This window comes from Haliaeetus leucocephalus, unplaced genomic scaffold (genome assembly GCF_000737465.1).
Source record: "Haliaeetus leucocephalus isolate CR32 unplaced genomic scaffold, Haliaeetus_leucocephalus-4.0 Scaffold264, whole genome shotgun sequence".
Lineage (NCBI taxonomy): Eukaryota > Metazoa > Chordata > Aves > Accipitriformes > Accipitridae > Haliaeetus > Haliaeetus leucocephalus.
Window position 1 is genome coordinate 92,744 of NW_010972700.1, and position 21,287 is coordinate 114,030.

At 47.2% G+C, this 21,287-nt stretch overlaps 1 protein-coding gene across 1 annotated transcript in view; it reads left to right on the forward strand.

Annotated features, from left to right (window-relative positions):
• Positions 1-14,820, forward strand: part of ERP27 (endoplasmic reticulum protein 27) — a 17,834-nt gene extending 3,014 nt beyond the window's left edge. Inside the window, exons 3-7 of the mRNA XM_010569198.1 lie at positions 1-135; positions 3,593-3,706; positions 6,677-6,802; positions 13,847-14,044; positions 14,776-14,820. The exon at positions 1-135 is cut by the window's left edge and continues 3 nt beyond it. Coding sequence (XP_010567500.1) covers positions 1-135; positions 3,593-3,706; positions 6,677-6,802; positions 13,847-14,044; positions 14,776-14,820 — 618 coding nt within the window. The remainder of the gene's footprint in view (positions 136-3,592; positions 3,707-6,676; positions 6,803-13,846; positions 14,045-14,775) is intronic.
• Positions 14,821-21,287: the final 6,467 nt, after the last annotated feature.

Here is a 21,287-nt window from a genome sequence, read left to right on the forward strand (position 1 = left end):
CCGCGGAGCCCCGCAGCGTCCCAGTTTGAGCGGGCGGCCGGCCGCATCGCGGAGGTTCCCTTCGGCCTCAGCACCAGCCCCGCCGTCCTGTCCCGCTACGGCGTGGCGGCGAACACCCTCACGCTCTTCCGTAGGGTGCGTGGGCCCGGCGGGGCGGGGGGGGCTACCGTGGCCGGAGGAGCAGCTCCCTCACGGGGAGACCGGCTGCCGCGCAGGGAGGTGGATCTGCCAGAGGAAAGGCTGTGGGTTCAGGAGTTGGCCTGCCCGCTGGTCTGGGTGGGAGAGGCTCTAGGGCCAGGGCCTGAAAACTGCCCGCGGTCACCGGGCGGGAGAAGTGACATCTGCGGGGGTGGTGATGAAGAGGAAGGTTAAAGCTGGGCGCTTCACCTTAGAGCGAGCCAAAAGAACCAGAACAAACAGGCTGGTTGTTGAGAGTCGCTCCACCTGCCCACCTAAAAGCAGGTTTGTAGAGCTTCCTGCCCCAAAGAGGTCTTTGGCTTTTCACTTGCCCATCACCGAGACGTGCAACGTTTATTACACCTGACGAGATTCTCCATTTTAAGTGTTTGCCCTATGGATCTGGTCCAGCACCCAGAGCTTTGCACAGAATAGTGTCTGTGTCTCTGAGTGACCTGCCTGGAGCTCAGTGTTACTTGGATGGGGTTTCTGTGGTTTTGGAAAGGCTCCTGAGACGCACAGAAAGCACCTAGAGGCTGTGTTACAACGGATCAACGCAGCAGGCTAGATATCAAATCCTGCCAGGTGTCACTTCAGGCAGGCAAGGCCATCTCCTTGGGTGCACAACTTTTCCATCGTGACCAAAAGCAGATCCAGACTGGGTCTCTGCAGTTACAGGTGCTTTGCCACCAAATTAAATCCTAAACGCTCTCTTCTGTCTCCTACACTGTGGTTTGCAGAGCTATCCCCTAAATACGCTTTGGGCATGGGCCGATTAAGAATGTTACTTGGCAGTTTCTTAGGGATCGATGCTGTGCAAAGTCAAATCTTTGTTGACTCCAGCTGTAAGTGCTGGTGCCTCACTGAATTTTAAGCTATTTTTGCTGAAATTTAAGGAGACAATACTGTGAAGGGCCATGTACTCGCTTCAAGAGTACCAACAAAAGCTAAGAGCAAGTATTCTACTAGTTATATCCGTTTACTTGTGTTGCACCTTCTCACACAAGTGTGGCACTTGAAAACTGGAGAGTGAGGTATATCTGAGGAGGAGAGGGCCCCTAGGTAGCACAAGGTGTCCTAAAAGCCCACGAAGTGTTGTGTCACCACAGCTCTAAGCACATGGGGGGGGTGGGGGTGGACAGGACACACAGACACAGGGACACACTACGTGTACTAGGGAAACTAAATCTGGCAGCTTGCCCAAGGTCTAGACCCAGGTTGTACAAAGATTGGACAAAGCCAGTTTGTTCCCCTTTCTTTCTCATCGTTTCCTGCACGGTGTTTACCACTGGCATAATCCAAATAATTCAAAGAGAATGATCTAAGAGTGAGCAATAGGTAGGCAGGTCCTTTTATTTAACCTTTTATTTGCTATGGGCACATGTTGCAATTTGAAGCAACACCCATCTCAGTTTAGGTTCTTAGTCATGGTGGTTTTCTTCCAAAAATACTGAAATTTTCCTTTGTTTTTGAGCTGTTGCAGATAGCGAGGATGACTGCATTGGGAGGATATTTGATAAAAGAAAGTGTCTGGATTGTTGGAATTTGGATTATATTGAATATTCTTTGTTCACAGTCCAGTTTTTGCAGCTGAACTCTTGTTTAATAGGAAAAAAAAACAACCAAGAAAGTAATATGCTAGTCAGGTTCAAATGTGGTTGACAATCTGCTCATCTAATTGTCAGTGTTTCTTAAGTTATTCAGACACATTATTTTTCCTTTTATTCTGTGCTGAATACTGTGTAGGTGTAAGGGGTCAGAGATAAAAAGGAAAGAAAAAATAAAAGAGACAAGAACTTGGAATCAAATACTCATTTGAAGAATATGAAGATGCGTGACCAGGATAGCAGTGAATCAGAGGCATAAACTCATTTTTTCTTTGCTTTTGCAGAGTATGAAACACTTTCAATGCTTAGAAGTTTAAACCATAATTACAGTAGTAGGAGGGGCTGCTGTCAGCTGGTGACTTCTTTGCATATAGTGGAGGAAAACTGATTTATTCTAGTGAGGAATCTGGCCTGATAGACCTAAAAAGAACATAATTAACAGATGCTAACAAGCTAATTATATGAAGTGATAAAGACATTTTGACTAGAGCTTCAACTGTTAGATGCAGGCTGTTTTCCAGCCTTATTTTCTTAAAATCATAAATGTTGAACGCAGATTCAAGATGTTATTATCCCAAAATGGAAATCAGGTGTTTCCAGAAGCCCATGAAAGCCAAGAGAAGACTATCTTGGAGTCCAGGGTGCTTTAGATTGGTTCCCAAGGTCTGTCTGATCTCCGGTGTTGCACTGGCCTGATCTCATTTACTTGAGTAGAGCTGCCCTTTCATTTTATGCAGGAGCAAATCTGTGAGAGGAATTGGGCCACACAGTCTGAAAAGCACCAGTTTGGGTTGCCAGACAGGGCACTGTGCCCCACTACCAGATCAAAGACCTTGCCAATGACCACAGAACAGCAAAAAGGGCTTTAGATGTCTGCACACCACTGGAAAAAACTAACACAAGCACTTTCAGAGGTTGTACAGATGCAGAGAATAAAATCTGGGGCGTGCATGTGGACCTTTCCTCAGCCCCAAGAACCTCATTCAACATGGGTATCAAAGGCCTTCAAATCCCAAACTTTGATCCTATTGCATGTCAGAGCCCAGCGTCCCCATGGCTTAACTCAGTCATGTCCTGCGGTGCTACTGCACAGCAACTCTTCAGGTGGTTTAGCTGTCGTTCAGTGATTGCCTGCTTTTTTTTCTGTTTACCAGGTCATGAAAACCTCAATAAAATCACATTGTTTGCATGGGGCAGTGAAGTGTGGGGAGATGTGTAGCAGGATGAATTTTCCTCTAAAGCTAAAATGTGCTGTTCTCAATATTTTTTTTTTTTTCCTGCTGTACTGGAAAAAAAATAATCCTCTTTTTATTGGAGAGATTTCCTACTTGCACAATGTTTCCAGGAAATCCATATGAGCCCATGCCAAAGTTTATTACTTGTAGAAGTAAAAGAATAAGCAGATGAAGATTTTAAAAGGGGATGTAAAGCCAAAATCGATGTGAGGAGTTAGGCTATTTAATGATCTCTCCCCACAAGGCCTAGAATTATCAGCTAATCCTCCCTTTCTCCAGTGCATCAGGAGCTGATACCGTAGGGATGTCTGGAGTCCTCAGTGATTTCTGTTATGCCATGAGTGTGCTGTGTCACTGGGAGACTGAAGGAGGGTGCAAGATGGTTGTTGCAAAGTGCAGGCTGGTCTCTGTAGGTTCTGGACCTCCAGAAGTGGGGATTACGTGGTGGGGGGAGAGAGGATGGTGGTGTCCCAGGGGATGGGTGTCTCTGTGAGGGAGTGGCATCAGCGCCCCTGGAACGGGTGCTGAGAGGAGAGGACAGCTGTGACTGTAGGTTTCTTTGCTTGTCTTCAGGTAGACAATGACCGGAGGGATCTGGATATGAACAGCGAAGATGTTGATGCCGAGAAGATGACTCGTTTCATTCGGATGAACGAGCTCCGCCTGGTGACAGAGTACAACCCTGTGGTAATTATCAGCTCCCCACAGCCCTCACCCTGGCACCTGGCCTCCTCATGAGCATCCTCTGGCCCAAGAGTTGGCATACCCAGATGTGTGCAGGGGTTGCAGCAACAGGGTGGATGGGGTTGGGGAAGCCACGCAGGTCTTCGCTCCTAATCCATACGGGGACTGGAAGCAGATGCTGTGCTGGCGCGTGCAAGTGGGGTGGGGGGAGTAAGGGGGGCATGGCGATTCCTTTAGCTTTCCAGTAAATTTGGGGTGTTGGTGGGCAGAGAGCTCCATTTCTTACCACTCCTGCTGGCTGTGCTGCCTCCTCCCATGGGCATTTGCCATGTTATGCCATGCCTGCAGACCCTGCTCAGCTAGGATCCCCTCTCTTTGGCTGAGAAGCCTTGAGAAACATGGAAACTCGAGTGACCTACTCCCAGAAGGCCGGCTTTTCTTCATCACCCAGCACATAGGGCTTGACATAAGCCTGGCTATTTGAAAGCATATTCAAGAGCCGGCTGGAAACCTCCCAAGCAAATTTTTTCCCATCCCATCTATCCGTTACTCCAGAATTCATCAGTTCAACAAAAAAAACCCCAGACATAGGATGCTTCTATGTTGGCCACCTTCATTAGCTCACCCCTCTGACTGGCAGTGGCAGGGTCCCAGTGTTCCTCCCTGCTATAGAGAGTGACCAAGGATTTAGGCTGCTCTGAAATCTCAGCAGTTCACTGGGCTTATTGCTGTGGAGTCAGTAGGTCTTAGAAGCCCCGACGGCCGCAAGGCTGAGACTTTGTCATTGCCGGTGGGGTCTTTTGTGGACTTCTGGGTAGCTACAACAGTGCTGACCAGGCTCGATTTAATCAAAGGAGAATGGCCCAACCTGTTTCAAAGCTATACGTTTTCAAGCTGATGCCAAGTATCAGCTAAGAGGGCTGACACATTTCCCAGTTCAGATGCAGGCCACCAGTAGAGAGAGCATTTTGTTTTGGAAATGTAACATTTTGTTTCCAGAATGACATACAGTATAAGTTCTGGTTTTTTGGTTAAAAAAAAAAGGGAAAAAAAAGGTGGATTTGTTTTTCAGCCTGATAAGGGATGTGAAAAATGCATTTCAAAATCACAGAATATTTCTGGGGACAGAAAAGCTATATCCTTGCCCACTGTCCTCACAGCCCTTTGAGATCACCAAAGTCACATCACCGGGGATCTTCTTCTTATCTTTATAATCATCCAGGCCTTCTGAACTCTTGGAGGCTCCACTGCATCTTTTGGCAATTGATTAGGTCATGGCTTGTTCTTCATGCAATCATGGCTGTTTCTTCATGTGTTTCTGCTGACGCTTTGGGCTCTCGCTCCTGTTCGGCACCCAGGCTGTCTCCCTGACCAAGAAGTCCTGAGCTGTTCAGCAGGTCCCCTCCACCCTGACTGGCAGTACACATGTTGTTCCAGTTTTTTTCCAGACACTGGAGTCCTATCAAGGTGCTGCAGTTAACAGTGCCTCCTGCAGTCTCCGGCCCAAAGCCCTCCCAGCTCCACTAATGTAGCTTGGTTTTTCATAAATATTTATTCCCAGTGCATATGCTGTTTACATCTATGCTGCTGGTCAGCAGAGGCTGGGGTCATGCAGATCACACCGAGTGCTGCCAAGAGTTTCTCTCCCCATCCTGGGGCCCTTACTGTTTCTCCCACATACTTTAGGCATTTTTAGGCAATGATTACCTTGTGGGCTTTCCAGGAAAGTCAGATGTGACCCAGCCATGCTGATGAGCTCTGCTGATCTCTCTTGCACAAGGTTGCGTGGACATGCACGCCTTTGTGTGGAGCTGCTGGAGGAACTGCTGCTCCAGCCCTGCCTGCTCTCAGCCCAGCCTTGTCATGGCCCTTGGTGCTGGCTGGCTTCACCCTCACCTTCAGCCCCGTCCTCTCACATGAGGTCTTCTAATGCTCTCCAGCCTTGGTTTGCATCCCCTCTACTCTCCCCTGCCCCATCCGCACACCACCAGAGAAGCGAAGGGATGCAAAATGTCTGATAAACATTAGGCTAATGGCAGAGTCCCCGCTGCCAAAAACTAGATGCTTTGCAGTGCATGGCCCTTGCTGGCGTGCACTCCCCGACCCCTTCCTTATTACTCCTGGAGCGTGTGGAAACTTTCTTCTCTGGCTGGCAGGGAGCTGCACAGTCTGTGTCTCCGTGGTTTTGGTGGTAGAGGGGAGGCAGCAGGTCTGGCCCAGCTGCTGTTTAGTTTGAGGGAGAGGCTGCAGGAAGCGGCTGGAAGGAGAACCGAGATGACGAGTGAGTGAGTGAGTGAGTGCCTGGAGATGGTGCAGCGGCTTCTTGGGCAGCGCCAGACCTGTCTCCTCACAGAGGGCCAGTGTGTGCTGCCTGCTTGGCCCTTGCCCAGGGGATGAGGGACAGCCGGCTCCAGGTCTTCTCCCAGTGTGGGACTGCAATTTTAACCCTCAGCACTCTGGAATGCCCTGGCCAGGGGGTTGCTGAAACACTAGACTCATCCCCATCTTGTGCACAGCTTAACCCTAAAGAAAGGAAATAAGGGGAGACACCAACCCTGACACCACAAATCCTTCCCACTTTCTTGCTCCCATTTCAGCCAAGTGCTGGACCTCAGTGATTCAGGGCACCCTGATGTTCAGTGTTTGCTGGACTTTCCTCTCCATTTCCTTGCCTCTCTAGACTTCAGCTTGCTGTATCCAGGCAGTCCCCCTGCATAGTCACTGACTATCCTGAGGCCAGGGATGAACCCTCGTGGTCTTCAGACCCTCATCTCGGGAATAAGCAAAGCCAGGAGGTTAAGCGCTTCCACAAAGAACCCAGATTGGATCCCTCCTCCTTTAAAGAAAGCTGTCCTGCTTGCGAGGCTGATTTGCAAAGAAATCTTAGCTGAGACATGAGGATTGATTCCCTCTGGCAGTGCATCCAATGCAGATTGAATGTTCTCAATCTCCTTGTCTGTGTGTGTTTTGCAGACAGCAATAGGTGTGATGCAGAGTTCACTCCAGCTTCACCTCCTCCTGATCACAGACAAGATGTCCCCAAGGCACCCCGAGCGAATGCGTAGATATCGGGCGGCAGCGGAGCTCTTCAAGGGTAAGGTAAGTCCAAACAGAGAGGAAAGGGAGCCGTTAGGGAGAAAAAAGGGAGAACAGTGATTGCTTCCGTGGATGGGGAGGGCATAATCTCCTTCTCTGTGCATTAGGGGAGCAAAGGCCAAGTGGCAGGAAAAGAGGATTAGCTGGGTAATTAAGTGGAGGGGTTGGATCTGTTCACCTTTTGCCATTTTGCCTCTTTGTGGTGAAAATATCCTCTGTATCCTACTCCTGTACTCCCTCAGTGGGACATTATGTACTTCCTTGCCTCTGGTCCAGTTTTGTTCCCTTGCACTGGGAGAAGACAAACAGCTGCTGCACTTCAGTCTGGTGATGGTTGCATTCCACTGGTGTGAGAGGTGATGTTGTGTGTACAGCCTGCAAGATGCCAAGGAGCATTATATAAGTGACTAGAAAGCAATTAATGTCGCAGTGCTTCTTAACCCTTAGCCTTCTGGTTGGATCCTGGGGAAACAGCGATTTTAAAGGAGTTGCAAATGGGTTTGTCGGATTTCCCACACTAATGTGATGGGATAGATGGGGTCTTTCAGAGAAATTCCGCCTGGTTCCCACACCTCTGTGGGCAGAGCTCCCCAGACAGTAAATCTTCTAATGGCTGATTCTCTGCCAGCAGCTGGATTACAGGGGAATGTGTGTCCAGGGAACAGAGGAAGGAACTGGCAAGCAGAGGAGGATTGGGAGCAACAGGAAGGCATTTGGGGCAAGGGAGAACAGCAGATGGGAGGGAGCAGAGGATCACAGCGGCGGAGAAGGCTAAGCTGAGAGGCAGTGGAAGAGATCTTCCTGGGAGAAGAGTGGAGCTGGAAGGAGTTGGGGTTTAAGAACATGAACATCGGCATGCATCTGTTTGTGGTACTGACGGGTCAGATTAGATTAATCAAGTATATCCTCATCTTCAAATGGAGGGGCCATCTCAGAACTGTGTACCCTCAGAAGTCCTGATGTTTGTTAATGGCAGGACTACTTTGGACCTTGCCATCTGTCCCACCCATCGGCAAGAGACCAGGCAGAAACCTGCCATCAGGTCAAAAGGTCTCTCCAAAAGTGTTTTGCTTTGATGAATACATAGTGATAAAAGAGAACTCATTTACCTGAAAAATTCCCACCGTCTCATGTGAGGTGTGTGCTATAACGACACCATTATCCCTGTTGTCCATAAGCAGCAGAGTCTGATACCAGTCTCTCCCCAGGCAGCTAATTCTTCTAACACAGTGCATTGCTGTTTAGCGTCACTATCCTTTGCTGATGTGACTGCAGGCGGTTTTCTCTTCATGTGATATGCCCAGATCTGAGCAAATGTGAATGATTTTCCTAGGAATACTTCACAAAACATTGGGTAAAATGTTGTACTGAAGTCCAGATAATTTATGAATTGCCAGCAAGCCAAATCTAATTTTTTTTTTTAATTCATACAGGCAAGTTTCTCACCCAATCAGTCTAGAAGAAGTTTGCCAGAATAAAATACAGAGATTAAAGATGTGGGGATTTGACTAATTATTTCCACCTGACTGGAGTGGTACTGCAGGACATGTAGATGAAGGGACTTAGAGTCTAATAAGTTGTTTTTCCCAAAGGAGTGGCACTTGGAGGAGTAAATTGTGGTTTGAATTGCCCTCTTGCAAAGAAATAAGAGAGAGCTAGGATCCCGCTGTTTGGGTCTTAGATCTGGATACTAAGGAGTAAGCAGAGCAGTATGCCCACTTAGGTTTGTCTCCATTGCTCTGTCATGTAGAAAGACATGAATTAGTTTCAGTATCAGAAGCAGCCACTGCACAATACCATGGAAATCTCTGCTGGCTAATTTCCCTAAGTAGAATTACCTGTTGTCAGGACTACCAAGTTAACTCAGGTTTACTTCAAAACAAGTAAAGTATTGAGTAGATTTTGCCTTTTCGCGGCTTGCAGATTGTCTGTGAATAAATGCAAGATTCTTGACTTGAATTTTATTCAGGATTACCAGCAAATAATTCATAGCCTGTGGCTGGTGGTGAAAGGCTTGTTTGTGCTGTGGGATTAGTGCTGTCACTGGTTTGAGCAAGAAATCATTGCTGTGCAGCGGAGAGGTGTTCAGGCTCCCTGTGAACATGTACCACGGCATCCAGCAGCACTGTACAGTGATTGCAGAGTGCCAGAACAGAGTGGGGAGACGCGGCATGTGTTGCAACTTCTCTACAAGCCAGTGCAGAAGACAGACAGAGCCTCGAGAGGGTTCCCAAGCAGGAGAAGGGGTACCGATCCTTTCACCCATCTCTGCTGCACTCTGAGGGAAGAGGAGTCCTTGTCATTGTCGTCGCCAGCTGAAGGGAGAAGAGAAACTTGTTGCTTGGATTGATGGAGTGATGAAGAGGAACTGCTGCTGCTGAGTGGCTGACCCCAAAGAATGAAGACAATCGTAGAATCATAGAATCACTGAGGTTGGAAGAGACCCTTAAGATCATTGAGTTCAACCATTAATGGATCATGAGGAAGTGATTCACCTGCCAGTTCCTGGGTTATGGTCCCTTCATCTCTGGTTTATGATCTTTACATTTTTGCCTTAGAGGAAGCTGAGATTTTCGGCTGGAGGATCGCTGAGGCTGTATGGTGAGGACTGTTATTCGAAAACAGCCGGAACTGCACCCTGAGCAGCAGTGAGTGTCTGAAGGCAGTCTAGATTCCTCTAGACTTTATCGTGGAACCTGGGGGCTATAAAATGCTGGAAAGGAAAGTGCAAATGTTAGATGATACTAAGCCAGCAAGAGCTGACAAGAATAAGAAGAAATATGGTACTTTTGTAGCAGACTTTGAGAAACAATTGTGGGTGGGTGACAGTGAACAGGCAGAGCTCAGAGCACTGCAGCTGCAGGACCGAATCCACCAGCCTTCTTGGAAGGATCCCACTGCAATCAAATATGTGCTTATTTGAGAAAGTACTGCCAAGAGTCCAGGCTTTCTACTGGAAATGAAATGTCAGGATTTGCATTGCTGAGCCAAACTAGCATAAGCATCTTCAGTTTTCTTTCCATGGTGTCAGAATATAACATGATAATTACAGCTGGTGTACCACATGGGTGTTTGCAAAAGTTTCAATAAGGTGATGTTGGGAATAACAAAAGCAGCTTTTGCTGCAACTGATATAACTGGTTTACAATGTCAGAATTATCTGGGTAGAGATGTTTGCAAAGTCCCTTTTACTTTATATGTATGCCCATTTAGAATTGGGTTCTCAGAAACTCCTGAGAGTCCTTCAGGTATTCTTCCATGGAAACAAAAGGACAGTGCCCTTTCTCTTGCAGAGAGTCATTCATAGACTTTTTATTTTTCTTGTCAGGCATTGATGGCTCCAGAACTGAGAGATAATCTTTAGAGATGCCTCTTTTAGCCATAAATAGGGGAACCTGTAAATATGGATTGTCTATGTCACTTAACAGATATCTGCAGTAACATTGTTTTTATAGCTTGCTTTTTTTTTAATTCATGATTGATGTTTTCATTTTGCTTTGATGTACTATGTAAGCTATGTATGAAATTACTCAAACTTCAGAATTTGATCTTTTTGCTTCTAAAATCTCCTCCAAGAATGAAAGTTGCAGCTCCGTGAAGTTCAAAGTCAAACACTGGATATAAGGTTTGATCATCCTTCCTGTTTGTCTTTGTTAGAGGAAAAACTAAGCAACATCAAATTGTTTTCTACTGTTGCAGTACTATTTTCAGTTAACTTTAATTCCTTGGGCAGTAACATCATTCCATATCTTAGTATTTACCAGGAACTCAATGTTCTAAAAGCACTGGGCTAGGAATCAAGTTGTCAAGACACCAAGACAGCACCAGTGTACAAAGTTTTCTGAAAGAGACCTTATTGCAGGTGGCAGTGCACAGATAATACCATGTGTGGAGGAGAGAATTTGTGTCAGGAGTTCCTCATCCATGCAGGAGATCCTTCACTGCCTGTAGCAGCAGACCTCTGAACACAGGCAAGAAGATGGCTACAAAATGAAACAATTTCATGGAAGTGGTTTCAGAAAGAAAAAAACAGCTATTGTACAGGATAGTATGAAATAGAAAACGAACTTTCTGTTTGGGATGGAACTACCTGGTTTCTAGCAGTGATGTGAGAGTTGGCATCATAACTGGGATTTGTTTTGGTGAATTATAGCTTTGGTAAGTTATCTGAGCAAAGGCTTTGGGCTCTTTTCAGCACTGGTGGAGGACAGGCACGTCCTTCCTTCCCTTCTAAAATAGGTGGGATAAAGTTCCTGTCACTGTTTATTGTAGAGGTTACCTAGATGGCTGGCCGAGACAAGACTAAGATCTAGATGGCAGAAGTTAAGCAAGGTGAATCTTGTCTCATGGTCAGTATAATTTACCATGGTCACTGCTTTCATTCTTTATGATTAGGGCTGGCTGGGAATCTTTGAACAAAATAAATTCCTCATTTTGGAGGAATGCCATTTCCACCAGGCAGCATCTTTCGTGGAAGTGTCCCCATTGAGAAACCTGCTTGGGTTTCCAGCTGCTGAGGGGAGCAGGCTTCCAGTGCTTGTGGCCTCGGTACCAACAGACCTTACAGACTGCCTTGCAGGTGTGACTTTGAGGCCACATGGGCCTTGGCAGGACTCCTGGAGCACATCCAGTGTAGGGTCCGTGGCCTGTCCTTTTGCTGAAGGAGGATTCATCCCACATCACAGCACCTACCAGGGATGTGTCATTCTAAAACGCATATGATAGGCATTAAGGTGTCTTCTTTCGAGCAATAGTGGACAAACACAATTGCTGTCTCTCCTGTATTTTTTGGAATATAAGAGGGGAAGGAAACTTTTGCTGTGCTTTGGCACCCTATAACTGTGAGCCAAATGTGAGTCATTAGAGAGATCCAAGTCAGGAACTGTGAATAATGATATCTCAGCCTTTCTAGCTGAGGGGCCAGTTGTTTGTGTGTTTTTGCTTTCTTCAGTAAGGAAAAAGGTGTTTGGAGTTCTAAACCCCAACCTTTCTATTCTTATGTACAGCTTTTTAGTTTTGGGATTTTTAACAAAGGCTGGAAGCTTGATAAAGTGAAGAATCTTGGCTAACATTTATTTATATTACCATTTTAAAATGCTATTCATCTGTTTTAAAGGTGGAGGAGATTTTGTATAGAAAATGACAGCATTTAACAACCTAGATATTCTAAATGTTTTTTTTTTATTAACTTCTTGTTTAACATTTGATTAAAAAATTGTTGTTGTGTAGTGGATTTTTCACAGAGAAAAACAAAAGCTGGTGAATGAACTGGTGAAAATGTGATACCATTTCCTGTACCAACCCTCTGAAAGTGCTTCCCTCCAACACCAGCCTCTGTTTCCAGCTTGCCAGTTGGAAGGAGAGCCCTAAAACATAAGTATTGCTGCTCCAGCTGAAAGCCTGTTAGATCAGGTCCTTAGACCTCTGACCCTTAGATTTGTAACCCTTCCCTAGCTTCGTGTTTTATCCTGCGAAAGGTTGAATTTAGCACTCTGGGAGAAGTTCCCCACAACCTGTGTGCTCACTAGCTTGTTGCCCTTGGGGCACAGTTGACTTTTGGAAGAGATTGCAAGTGGTAAATATCACATATCCGTTGAAAGTGTCATTCCTGCTTCTGTATTGCAGTGATTAACTGCAGTTAAACCTTACACCAACCTAACTATCCCTCCTTCCCATAGGCTGTTGCCTAGGAAAATTTCCAGATGTATCTGTTTTTTTTATAGAACATAAATTTAATAAAGTAAAGAATTTGAGATTTACGAAGTTTATTTTTAGAGAAGAAAAAAGTTGAGTGTTCCTGATTGAAAAGAAAGAAAAACATGAGTCACAGCCTGGGAACTGGGCACATCATCTTCACATTGCATTATATATTTTTTTTTAAATTCTCTTTTTTCCTTGTGTAAGTTAAGTCATATCCATGTCTATAGGTACCTTGAATATGCTAGGCCCAGTAGACTGCACAGGATAAAGAGAAGACAAAATGATGCATGTTAGCTGGATGTTTGTTTCATTGTCTTGGATGTCACCTGCCAAGGGATTGCCTTTAATCAGTCACTGATTAAATTGTTCAGTTGCTGTATTTACTTTCTTTTATAAAATTTATATGTAATGTTTTTGTTTAGTATTAACAGATAATTTAACAAAGATTTTTGAGATAGCTGTATATTTTATTGATAATCTTTCAGATTCCAAAATTTTAAATTTGTACCAATTCCTACTGCACCTGTAAGATCTCAGTTGAACTTTACTCTTAAAATAAAATCATGGAGTTGGTCACCAATTCTGATAAATCCATACTATTGAATCATCCCAGCAGAATCCTAATCCATATCTTGATCTTGCTCTTTAAGACTATTTGGGAGCCAGGAAAATTGTAGGTCATTCTCATCCCGGCTTATTCATTGTTGGGCTTCTCTCCCCAGGTCTGAGCAACCCTCCGCTGAGCTGGGCTGTATGGACATTAGTGTCTTGCCAAAGACTCCTATTTCTGAAATGATTGCATCTTCATTTCTATTCACTGCAGCTCACTTAAATACGTCCTTTGTGTTTGGTATTCGCATGTTCTTATCCTTGCAGGCTCCCACTGCCCTATACTTCACTCCCACATTCTTGCAATTGAGTTTGATTCTCCACACAGCAAAACACCTTTTTACTCTGCCACTCTGGGTCTTGCATGGATGTAAGCATCTTATCCAAATAACATGCAAGTAGAGGAGTCAGCTTCTTTTACATGTGCCACTAAGATAAAAGACATCTTTTTTCCTCATCTATTAAGAGAATAGAAATGGAGACTGCCTTCCTGCCATACTGGAGATATATTGTTAAAGAAGGTGAAAGCAAACATTTTGTTTTGTACTTTAAGTCTGGACTTGATAAAATACAGAAAAATGCACTGCATGAGGAGTTAGTGGCAGAGGAAATTGTCCTAAGAGAGTTTACCTCTTTATAAAAATATCACTGTTAGTCTTCCTGTGATCACTGTCTGGGGATCTGTTCTTTCTCTCAGTCTCTGTTTTGCTCACGTTTCCTTTCCTATTTCCATCACAGATTCTTTTTATCCTGGTAGACAGCAATTTGAAGAGTAATGAACAAACAGTGTCATTCTTCAAACTGAAGAAGTCCCAGCTGCCAGCTCTGGCTATATTCAACACACCAGATGAGAAGCAGGATGTGTTGACTCTGGATGAAGTCTCTGTTGAGCGTGTACAGGACTTCTGTAATCGTTTCTTACAAAGAATGCAGAAGGTAAAGGGAGTCTCCTGTACAGTCTACAGGAAGCTAGGATCTTGTAGGTTGATGCTGTTGCTCACAAGGTTCTTGAAGAAAATGACTTCAGTTCCTTGAACTCCCCCCCACTCCTGCCACCTCCTCTTTCATTTTCATTTGTGCCTGAATATCAGAAAAGCATTAGATCTAGAGCAGAGCAGAGATGGATGTCTTTGCAGAGCCTGTTTCTTCATTGACCTCTACTTTCTAGTCTGCAGCAAGAAGACTTCACTGACCTCTGCAACTGTATGAAGGTCTCAGCAAAGCATCTATGTTCTGGGAACAGCAGCTGGAAAAACAGAGTGAAGGGTGCTTTTGGACACTGAGAATGGGGGTGGTGGCTGGCAGCCCATAGGAGAGGATCAGAGAGACAGTGGCATGGATAGGCAGGAAATCTATCAAGAAGGCCACAGAACAGAGTATATAGACTAGTATACAGTGAGGACTCTACCAGAGGTCTCTGCTGGGAGAGGGACAATTTAACCTCCCTGTTCATTCAGTGTTAAGAGTACTCTCTTTGTCAAAGCTCATCTTCCTATAGCACAGAGGCTTTGTGTGTCAGGAGCCTGTGTTGTGCAGTTGAAATGGGATTGGCAGAGCAGTGGCGCAGACAGCAGAGGGAGGCATTTAAGTTGGTTTGTTTCCTTTTATCACTATGCTAAGAAACCGAGCAACATCAAAACTGATTTCATGCCTCTAATGTGTTTTAGAAAGAAGATGAACCTGAAGAGAAGACCCTCAATGAGGAGCTCTGATTCTTTGTCAGACGACAGGATGACTCTGCCCAGGGTCATCTGTTTCTGGTGTATGAAGAGTTCACTGAGCCCCGCAGCTCAGGAATTCCTGGGATAGTAAGATTAAGGGGCCAAGTCAGTCACGGATTCCCATCTCCATGCTTTGTATGTATATGCTGTCTGTCCTCCCTAGGAATCTCTTCTCCCTTCTCATTTGCTGGCTCCAGCTGTCTTTTCTCACTACTCTAGGAGCTCTGGTATTGCCCTACACTGTGTCCTTCCATGTCTCCTCTGTTGGAGCAAAGGGTGATATAGCAAAATGGCAATATCAGAGGTAAAGCTTGTAGTTCCCAGAGATCTGTTTCGTTCATTCTCTTTGCTTTTGGTGCCATGCTGGGATCCACTGTCAGGCTCTCCTGACACTATGAACAGATTGGTTGCTTGACGTCACATGAACTTTTCCATTTATTTTACTAAATAAAGCAGAAAGTGAATAGCCTAAATTTTTATGCAAATATGTGATTTCCCACTCCTCGTGTCTTTCGCTTAAGGACAAAGCATGTGTATTTCTGAGTAAGCAAGCTCAAAAATCTCCTTTCTCTGAATTTAACCAGGCTTGCAATGCCTAACCAGTCAGATTGGCTGCTAAGGATCATTCCCCTTGGAACTGGACCCATCATCAAGAGATATTTCCACCAGGATGAGAGATTTCTATGAAGGTTTGGGGTCACAATAGCACTGGGTACAGTAGGTCTGAGCTGGTGCAGCAAAAACAAATGAGCCTAAGATGCAGATTGAGGCTAAGAGGAATGGGAGCTGTGGCAGAAGGGCAGTAGAAAGTTGCATTGCGGGATAGGGGATATCTCCACATTGCATTAGAGGAAAAGGCTAATGCCTGTGTATTGACCTCAGACATCCCTCAGAGGTCCCAGTGCTGGCGTATGGGGGATGGAGACTTTGCAGGCGAGGTGTATGAGCCATCCCCGTTCTGCTGTACTACATGCATGCAGTAGGCTTGCCTCATACTTGGCTCAGCATCCTTTGGCATGAAGTATGGATGCTCCTGTCAAACAGTGACTTCATTGTCTCTCAGGGCTTAAGAGACTTGGCTTGGGAGAGGGAGTCTATAAGGCGTAGAGCTGAGAGACTTCAGCCCTTTCTCAGAGATAAGCCCAAGGTGAAGAACTGGAAATAAAAAGAAGTTGTTCTTGTGAATGAGGCAAACGCAGATCCCCACCACAGAGGGAGACGTCAGGAGCTGGAAGGGATGCAAAGTAACTGCCAGCCACCATGATGAGGGCCACGGCGGGGGGGCTCTCAGTACAATAGAGAGGCAGGTACCAGCCCTGCATTAGCTCTTGCCTTTTCCATGTGGATCAAGCCGATGTCTTTCATCTCCCTAAGGCTCTGTCTGCCATGCAGCTGGACTTACTTCCTTTAGTGCTCTACCCTCCCTTCTCCTCTGCTTACCTAAAGCAAGCCCAATGCTGTAACAGTCAGTATGGAGGATTGAAATTGCTGCACATTTCCAAGGAAGAGTGGTATGACCAAAACAGTATTCAGGATTGTGCCTTGTGTTGGCAAGGCTGGGAAACTGTCTCTGTGCACAGGGAGCTCTCCCCTAAGAGGCAGGGTGGTAGGCAATAGAGGGTCTCAGAAGCTTCATGGTCAATGCAATAGCCAAGAATTGTTTCCTAAATGAGGCAGTTCAGAAAAGAGCAGGAAAAGAGGGAGAGGAGAGAGAGGCAAACCTCTGTCTGTTCAGTTCTCCCCTTGTCACAGCTGAGTGCTCCCTAACTTCTGGTTTGTATGTGGCCTTATGAGAACCTGTAGTATTGCTTCTGGATGCAGCTAGATAATAACACTGAAGATGTCAAGGGAGCGGTGGGTTTGAGGCATTACGTGCTGCATGTTTCTTTCTTGAGGCTGGTAAAAGTGGAGGCACCTGCCCTTAGCCCGTAAAACTGTTGTACTCGGGTGTCCTGTCTTCTGAGCTGCCGTTTCACAGTGACCTTCTGCCACTAGCATGTAGTCCCAGAAGTGGAGATATTACAGTCATCAGCTGGAGCCTACAAGGCCATAAGGTTTGGCCCATGGGTGTAGTGTTCACATAACAGCTGGAGTGAGCCACCACTGCAGATCTCTTAAGTGTCTTTTTCTCTGAAGCATGAGACTGTTCAGGGTGGGTCACATACCTGCCACTGTGTTTGGTGAGGGAACATGCTAGCCCTGGAACTGCAAGTGAAGACTGCTTCTTGGTGGCACTCCTTGGCATGGGGGACCTTGCCTGCTAGCATCACGTGGCTGTGCGGCAGTGTCTCTCCTGCTTGGTGAGCTCACCCAGGAGATGGTGGTGGTGGGCAGAGCAACGCATGCCCTCACCATTGGTAGGGCCAGGGAAGAGAACTGTCTGCACCAGATGACCTCTTGGATGAGTGTGTGTCTAGTGGCAGTATATATGCCTGAATCCTTCTGGATGCTCTTGTGGCTTTTGTGCATTGAAGAAGGGCTGTAGAAGTACAGGAAAGATGCTGGGAGCAGGAGGCTGAGCCCCAATGAGGGAGGAAGGGTCTAAGGTATCAGAGTGTCTCACTGCTTTTGGCTGCTGGCTCAGCCCCTGGGCGTGGGCAGAGGTTGCAGTGCTGGACTGGAAGAGCGGGAATGAAGCCTTGTCTTTGGTGTTGGAGTTCCCTGTGCAATGCACGAGGCTTGCCAGGCCTGTGTGTGCCCTGTGCGAGGGGCATGGTGGTGGGAGGATCAGTTGTCTCTGACCCTATGGCTGTGTGAAGGTGTGAGCACAGGGCTCAGCCCCTCTGAAACACTGGGGAGCCACGGGGTCTCATCCCAGACTCTGTCACACACTACAGCTTTGAGGATCAGAGATGGCTTGCCTCACACTTGGCCCAGAGCCCCGGCAGAGCAAACTCACACCTGCCTTCCAACATCCCCATGTCAGCAGTGTGTAATGGTTTTGAACTCCTGGTTTTATACCAGTCCTGGAACATGCAGGGCTGTATCTCCTAGCAAGAGCCCCGCTTGCTTTCCCTCAGTGGGAAAATTGCTGCTTTTTATGGCTATAGCTCATTCCTCCCTAGGAAGGGTTGTACTGCTTTCTCTGCAGTAAGGTAAAGTGGGAAGACCTGCGAGGAGCCTTGGCGTCGTAGACGTTTCCAGTGTCACACACCTCTGTGGTCCAGACAAAACAGTGTGGGGGGAACTGGCCTGCTGCATGGGTGTCTGAGGTTTGTGCCTTGGCCCTGTGCGGACACAACAGCTGCAGGAATTGGGCACAGCGACGTGACTCTTCCTCAGTGCTGGAGGGAAACAAAACAGGACATGAATGAAGCTCTGGTTCTGCAAACAAGCCTGGGAGCAAAAGCAATGTTCCCCGGTGGCTGTGTTCGCTGTGTACACAGCTAATTATAGGGACAGCTTTTCAGGAGCTTCATTATGTACACTGGGGAGTTTAATTCCCTCTGCGCCTTCTAGAACTCTGGACCTAACCAACAACTTTGGGAGCCGCAAAGCAGCCCCAGAAAAAGCGTCCTCTTCCTCCAGCTGCTCTGCAGTTCTCTCCAGGGCTTGCACAGCATGGACAGCCCCAGAGTGCTGCACTGAGGATGCCCTGGGCACAGAAAGCGCTGGCTGTGGAACCAGGGGATGTGCCTTAATTAATCCCTGTGCTCAAAGGCTTCTGCAATGCAGCTTTGGTGGGCTTAGTCACTGCGATGGAGCATCCGAGGTAGAAATCACAGGCAGAATCTCATGGAGAGGCAATCTCTTGTTCATTGCTTTAGTTTGGGTTTTGTCCCCCGTTGTGTTATCTCTGACTTGAATTTGTGATGTATTTGGCCCAAATGTTCTGAGCTGGCCGGGGAGGCTGGGCTTGTTTTCGAGGGGAGGAGGTGCTGGATGCGAGCTGACAGAAGGCAGGATGAGGGGATTCCCTTTCCCCTCAGTATTGTGGAGATAGATACTGTGGTGTGAGAGCCCCTGCTCTGCAGCAGTGCCTGAACTCAAGGGACATTCAAAATAGCTAAGATAGCAGCTGAGCCTGCCTGACAGCAAAGCGAGGCTGCAGAGGCGTGCGAGAGCTGCTGTTCTTTACCCCAGGGAACAGGGAATTGGGTTGCACTGTGGAAGATGCATTCATCCTTGGTGAGAAAGGATTTGAACGCCTCCAGAAGCAGAATATTGCAAAGACCTGGAGGTTCAACAAGGGGACTAACATTTTTGTGTTCCCCCCCCAACTGCTATGTCTGGCATAAAATAAGTAAATGTTCCTCAGAGGTGAGGGCTGGGGCCCAGGAGTGCTCCCCGCATACCCTACCACGGCAGAAACCAAATGCCAGGTCCTAATGGCACCATTCAGCTCCCTTGGGCACTTCCCTTTGGTACTTGCAAGTGCCCTGGGGATGCAGAGTTTTATGTAACAGCCCTTTCCTCAGCATTTCCTACTGGTTGGCAGGGTGTTTCCCCATGCAGTGTCCAGCTTTCATCAGCACCTCTCCTGGGTACACACATCCCTCAGGAGTCTGACTCTGGGATTGGAATGCCACTGGGCAGCAAGAGACCCGAGGGATGAGTTGGTGCTGAGAGTTGCTGCTCTTCTGTCCTGAGGTCTACAGGGCAAGGCTCAGCTCTCTGCTGCTTTTATTCCCTCTTTTCTAGCAGCTGATGCAGTGCCACTTTTGTGTAAATTATACTGAATATCAGATTGGGCAAGGCTGTTTGGGGAAGGGGGAGTTCAGCATGGTATGTGTGGTGTATCAACTGCTGGGGTTGCCACCTCTGCTCACTTCTGTCCTTGAGCACAGAATTTGTTTCTTCCCTTTTGTGTAGTGTGGGCCCAAACCAAAGTCTGAATGCAAGGATGGAATGGATGCAAGGGAATTAGACCTCTGAACTAGCCCTTATCTGCTGCAGGTTGAACCAAGACTTTCAGTACGGACATCTCTGCGCCTCAGCTTTGTCGCTCCAGTCCCCTGCACACAGAGTGCTGGGTCTGGCCAAGCCACAGGGGGTCTGCCCAGCAGGAGAAGGACCAGAACGGCATTCGCACTGGAGAAGAGGAGCCGGCCCCTGGCCTCTGCATGTGAGTCTGTCTGGTCAGGATTGTTCCTGCTCTCAGGGGTACCTGGGAGATGCTGAGAGGCCTCTAACTGCCAGCACGAAGGGAAGAGACACCTCCCAGGGCTCGCAGCCCTGGTGCCTTATGCGTGCAGAGGAGCAGGACAGCCACCAGTGCAGCGAGGCTGCCTGGCTTGTTTTCCGGCTGAAGTCCTGACTGAACCTCCTGCCTTTCTTCTAGGGACCATGCTAGGCACCAGGGCCCTGCCAACTTTGAATAAAAATTTAAAAATTCTCTCTGGTATATACCAGAATAGCTGTCACAGGGTGAACTTTATGGTGCTCGGGTCAGATCCCATCCCACGCACAGAAGTCCAGCACTGAGCTGCGCTGGAGTTCCCAGGAGGGGGAGGGTATAGTGAAGATTTAGCATAAGACATAGTAGGAACTGATGTCCTCCTTATAATAAAAGGACGAAGAGCACGGCTGTCTGACACCTCTGTTCATCTGGAGGGAAGAAGAATCAGTAAATCTGGGCAGCAATAGTAGAAGCAAACCCTCTCTTGCAGGTAGACAGACTGCAGGGCTGAGTCACTCTGCACCTCTGCACAGGATGGCTTCCCCTCAGTACCACTAACAGCAGCCCACAAGCTGGTGAAGGGGTGGGCAGTTGACACAGGAGGGGGGAATACTGTCTGAAGGATGTGACCGGGGAAGTGGTTTGCAGGACTGTGAAAGAGGAGGGCAGGGAAGAGCCAGAGGCTGGTCTGGGAGGAGGAAAGGACTTGCCCAGGGGGTGATGTGGCCAGGGGCAGACAGGGGTCAGTGAGGGAAGGTTCTGGGTGGGTACCACAGGGAACTGATAATGATGGAGAGGAGAACATAGTAGTGTTTTTTCTGGGGCTGTGAATCAAGTACCTCTTTGATCCATTTTGGCTCAGTCACTAAGGAAACTTCAGAGGAATATTCTCAGTGGAAAAACCTGCAAAGCCACAAGATGCACACTGAAGAAGAAAGTACTTGTTCTCCCCTTTGAACTTCTCACTTCTCTGCTAATATACCTACAAATACAGGCAGCCAGGCTAGTCCCATGAGCTGCAAAGCAGCACATTTCTCCAGGTTAGAGGAAAGGCCCATAGATAACTGTCTCCCTGCCTGCCCCAAGCCTCCACATATGGCAGCTGTGCAGTTGCCTTCTGTATCACGGCTGCAACCAGCACTGTGTCCTCCTCCCCATGTGCTCACCAGGGCTCAAGCCTTTGAATCCCCTGTGCATCACAGCAGCCCCTGGAGCCCCCCCCATCCTGTCCATGTGCAGGGTGAAAAGCCAGACTCATCCACTTTCCAGCCTAAACTCATGGGCTGTGTGTGCACTCCAGGTTTCTCCTTATCCCTGTGTTATGGGTATTATATACCCT